We start from the raw sequence: 4,605 nt of genomic DNA, 5'->3' as shown, positions 1-4,605 counted from the left end.
CGTGCTAGGTTAATGGTTGGATTTGATGACCTTAATGGTCTTGTTCAACCTAAACGATTGTATGGTTCTGTGAAATGGAATCCTAGGCAGAAGGTCAGTGTTCGGTTCATGTTTGAGAACTAGTTGTGTGCGTAGGGGATGCTTTCATGCATTGGAACATTGCCCAAAGACCAGCTGAGCCAGATGCTTGCCAGTCATGATCTGAAACTTACTTTTCTTGGGACAGTCTGCAGTTTTCTTTGCAGAGGTTGATTTTAAGAGCACAAAACACCTCCATAGAAGAAAATATAGTTATATAAAGGTGACAGTAACCATCAAGCATGATTCTGTTTACCAGAATGTTATGCTGGCACAGCTCTAATTCCAGACTGCTTGTTTGTTGTTACTGAATCAAGGAAGGATTTCTTTTTATTTATGGCAAAGAATGTAAAAAAAAATTAAGAGGGAGATACAGAAATGGGGCTATAGGATCTGATATAGACTCAGTCTGTCCTTAATTTTGGTAACTTCTTTAGGGGCACAGTTTATGCTGGAAAACTTTCAAAACTGAGATAATTCCTAACAATCTGCCTCAGGATGACATCTGCATGCTGTTACAGTCCTAATAGGTGTAAGATTAATTGGCAGTAGTATGCACATCACATAGCGGTATATTTTGCTGTAGTGGCTCTTCTGTCAGTTAAATTGCATCATTTAAAGTTTTAAAAATACACGTCGTATCTGGTTTAGTGTCAGAATGTTCCATTTTGAAATTTACATAAAAATGGCAAGAAGGGATGTTTCTCAGATACGGAGTGGGTAAATTATGCTGCATTAAATAGCTCAGCCCAAGAGCTTAAAGTGTGTTTGGGTTCTTTTTTTTTTTTTTTTTTTAACAAGTAAAGTTTCCATTCTTGTAACTTTGCTTTTTTCTTTGCTCCTCCTGTCTAGCTTTTAATAACCCACGAGCAGGGCAACTGGGCAGGTTCTTGCCAAACCAGAATTTACCACTTGACATCACACTGCAGAACCCCACAGGTGCAGGAACTTTCCCACCCATAAGAACGAGTAGCCCCTATTCAGTGATACCTCAGCCGGGACTGATGGGCAGGAATGAAGGGATGATAGGAAGTCAAGGAACTTTAGGCAACAGTAGCACAGGTAAGATGACTTTCCATGTTTTTTAAATATACTTGAGTAACAGACTATATAGCATGTGTAACTTCATTACAAACGCAGGTTATTATAAGTAATTTCCAAAAAGTCTGGAAAAAACTCATGTGTCATGGGCTGTTATGTATTGGCATATTTATTTTGAATTTCTGTTTCTGCATATTTTTAGTCCTGCTCCTTACACCTGCTTTTTACCTACCTGAAAACTTCTAGATGAACACAGTGTATTGGCAATTAGAGTCTGTTCACATCAGTGTTCCAGATTCAGCTGAGACTTAGGTAAAAATCCAAGCTTTCTGCCTCAAAAAACAAATAAGTTTTGTTTGTCCATAGAGGTAGTTCTTTCTAAACAAAATTGTGGGCAATACTGTTGCCCTTATGATGTGTATTTGTACAGACCCTGGTTTTGCCCTCAGTTATCCTTTATTTATTAGCCTTAGTTGGCATTTTAAATTAAAGAAATGCTAATGTTTTCATTATTTTCTGAAACATAAGCTTTTTGGGAACCATCAGATGTTGCAGTGGCATTGCCTCATGTCATGGATTATGCCTGATCTGTGGTGCATTGATTTCTTCATATTGCCCTGATATTGTACAAAGATACCATAGGGGGTTTCACAAAAGTCTGGCTGCTTGATTTATTTGAACTAGTACATAGTCTGAGACTGTCCAAGTGTGCAAAAACTGCTAAGAACACTGAGTAAATAAATGGGTATTGTAAGTCCTCTCAGCTGGCTAGTCACTGTCAAAATATTATATTTAGTTTGCATCAGTATTAAAAAAGACATGCTGCCAGACACTGAAATATCCTATTTAAGCAGTTTAGAGGTCAACTTGTAGTCTTTCAGCTGTCCTATTACTTTCATGTTCTGTATACATATTAGAGGATGTTATTCATCTTATGTATACAAGTTAAGAGAGTATTATCTGTGTTCCTGCCATTTGCTCCAGCACACCACATATTTCAGCTGATAGAATATGTACACAAATAGAACAAACCTACAGATGTAACACTGAAGCGAATTTTGTATAGCAGCTGAAACAACGTCCCTCTTCAGAGGGTTTTTCTCCTTGGTTATAGATCACCAAATAATTGAACTGATGAGTAATAATAATTTGTGTGGCTTTTGGTATTCTTTTAAGGATGTTGCAAAATGCAACTGAAGAGACCAGTAGTCCAATCTGAAATCAGTGTTTTATCTGCTCTCTTGACTGTATAAAATTGAAATGTAGAAATAATATGAATGCACGTCTTTGGGTTTTGGGGGTTTTTGTCTTGGGGTTTGGTTGGGGTTTTTTTTGGCTACTGTCAGAGTGTAGTACTGTATATATTCCAAGTGTAAATAAACTGTATCAGTTGTTTACAGTAGATGTAGGAGGACTTCCCCTAAAATAACGGTAATGAACTTCAGCATCTATCGGAAAGTTCCTGTGAGTAATTTCCCTGCACCGTGTATTGCTTCGAGATTATCTGAGTGAGCCTTGAAGCTAAGAAGGCTCTAGGTTCCGAATGAAAGGACTTGCCAAAAGATGTTTGCAGAATGCGAATTTAAATGCAATCTTTCTAATTTGTAAGCGTGCGTAGCAATAACATGTTGCTACTCGAGCCTTCATTCTCACTTAGCACTTGGAAAGTAAGGCCCTGACACGCACATCAGCAAACGTGATTCATTTCCTGAGGAAGGAAGTCAGGGCTATCCACACACCCTCGGCACCTGTTGCAGACTACATGTGGGAACACTTACTCTGAACAGCGTTTCGGAAACGATAAAAGGATCTTCCTCTTGTAAAATGTATAATAATCTCCAGGCCCTTGACTAAGCAGCGTAAGGCATCGTTTTGTAGCTTTGCACATCTGGACGGGCAGTTGTGGTACAATGCGCTTTGAGTGAAACTGCTGCATTTTCGTTGCTAAAAACGCAGCTCATCAGGCAGTGGTAATGCTAAAGCTGTTCTGAATCATGGGCCGGCATCTAAGTCTGTTTGGCTTTTGTGCAGGAATGATCGGTGGCAATGCCCCTCGGCCTGCCATGACATCTGGAGATTGGGGAAGCCAGGCTTCTGCCGTGAGGGTGACCTGCGCGCCCACGGCTACTGCCATGAACAGGCCGGTGCAAGCAGGCATGATCCGCAACCCCACGGCCAGCATCCCCTTGAGACCCAGCAACCAGCCTGGCCCAAGGCAGATGCTACCGTCTCAGGTCATGAATATGGGTAAGTCAGGGTGCTTGTAGAGTTGTTCCTTTTGGCATATGCTGGGTTGTCAAAGGTGACACAGGAAAAAAAGAAAGGGGGCGAAAAAAGACTCACTTCAATTATAGATTTGATGAGAACCGTAGCCCACAGTGGAAGTATTTCCTGTGGAGGTGGGAAGGAAGGTGTGTAAAATGCTACCTTTTAATACATGTATGAACAATACATGCTATGAACAATTCCTGCTACTCCGTAACTCCACAGTGGTGCGGCCAAAGAGAGAGGATATGAAGTTGTTCTTGTTCATTAAGGACTGTGGGGTTTTTTAAGAGGAAATGCTGTGAACATTATCACTGTTCTTGGTCGCTTTTCAAGCAAGTACGTTATGATGCTGACTCTATATACTGTCTTTTTATGCTTATCTTACTAATTATTGCATCTATGTTGTATCTGCTATTTTATGGTTTTGAACCACTTTCAGAGTTCTCATGTTATTTTCTCAAATTTTAAAAGCAATTTTTAACAAAAAAATCGTGATGCCTAAGTGTAACGTAAGTGTAATGTAACTGAAGTCTTAACATAGATAATTCAATGGAAAGAATTAACATGAAAGTAGATTCTTTTCACAAAAGTTACATGGTTATTTTTCCTTGATTAGGGCCATCCGAATTGGAGATGAACATAGGAGGACCTCAGTATAGCCAACAACAGGCGCCTCCAAATCAGACTGCACCATGGCCAGACAGCATCTTGCCTATAGATCAGGCAACTTTTGGTAATCAGAACAGGTGAGTCTTAGTGTCACGTCAAAACATGGAGAGATTTTGCAGGCCTATATTTTATACACCTCATGGCAACAAAGTTCTACATCAAATATTTGCCAAATGTCCATCAAATTAATGCTTGTAGTATTTTGTGCTCATGAACTATATACATGTTCCAGCAATACTTACAAATGCTCTCTTTGCCATTTAATGTGTTGGAAGAATTGGAAGTTCTGTATCACAGCGAATGCTGCCAGCGCTTCGGATAGTTGCACCGGTTTTGCCTCTCGAGCATTAATGGGGGCATGATTCTGTCTGATTTTGCAGTTCTTATTGTTAATAATTCTGCTTTCCACTAAATGTGGAAAAATGCCAGAGCCTTTGTAGTTGTAAGATAGCTGTCTTTCCCCGCAGCGGGGTAGCACTCTAAGTAGTGCAGGACATGGTTAACTTATGCTTTGTTTGGGGTTTTCTAACTCACCTGAATTCTGTAAAA

The 4,605-nt window shown here is 39.8% G+C and overlaps 1 protein-coding gene across 1 annotated transcript in view; it reads left to right on the top strand.

Annotated features, from left to right (window-relative positions):
• Window positions 1-930: 930 nt before the first annotated feature.
• The window catches only part of LOC104157814 (nuclear receptor coactivator 2-like), a gene marked incomplete at both ends in the record, with an annotated part of 20,699 nt that continues 17,024 nt past the window's right edge, over window positions 931-4,605 (top strand). Inside the window, 3 exons of the mRNA XM_009695293.1 lie at window positions 931-1,140; window positions 3,151-3,366; window positions 4,004-4,133. Coding sequence (XP_009693595.1) covers window positions 931-1,140; window positions 3,151-3,366; window positions 4,004-4,133 — 556 coding nt within the window. The remainder of the gene's footprint in view (window positions 1,141-3,150; window positions 3,367-4,003; window positions 4,134-4,605) is intronic.

Source organism: Cariama cristata, unplaced genomic scaffold (genome assembly GCF_000690535.1).
Source record: "Cariama cristata isolate BGI_N322 unplaced genomic scaffold, ASM69053v1 scaffold25782, whole genome shotgun sequence".
NCBI classification, from domain to species: domain Eukaryota; kingdom Metazoa; phylum Chordata; class Aves; order Cariamiformes; family Cariamidae; genus Cariama; species Cariama cristata.
Note: the sequence above shows the minus strand (reverse complement) of the source record. Positions and strands in the feature narration are given on the sequence as shown.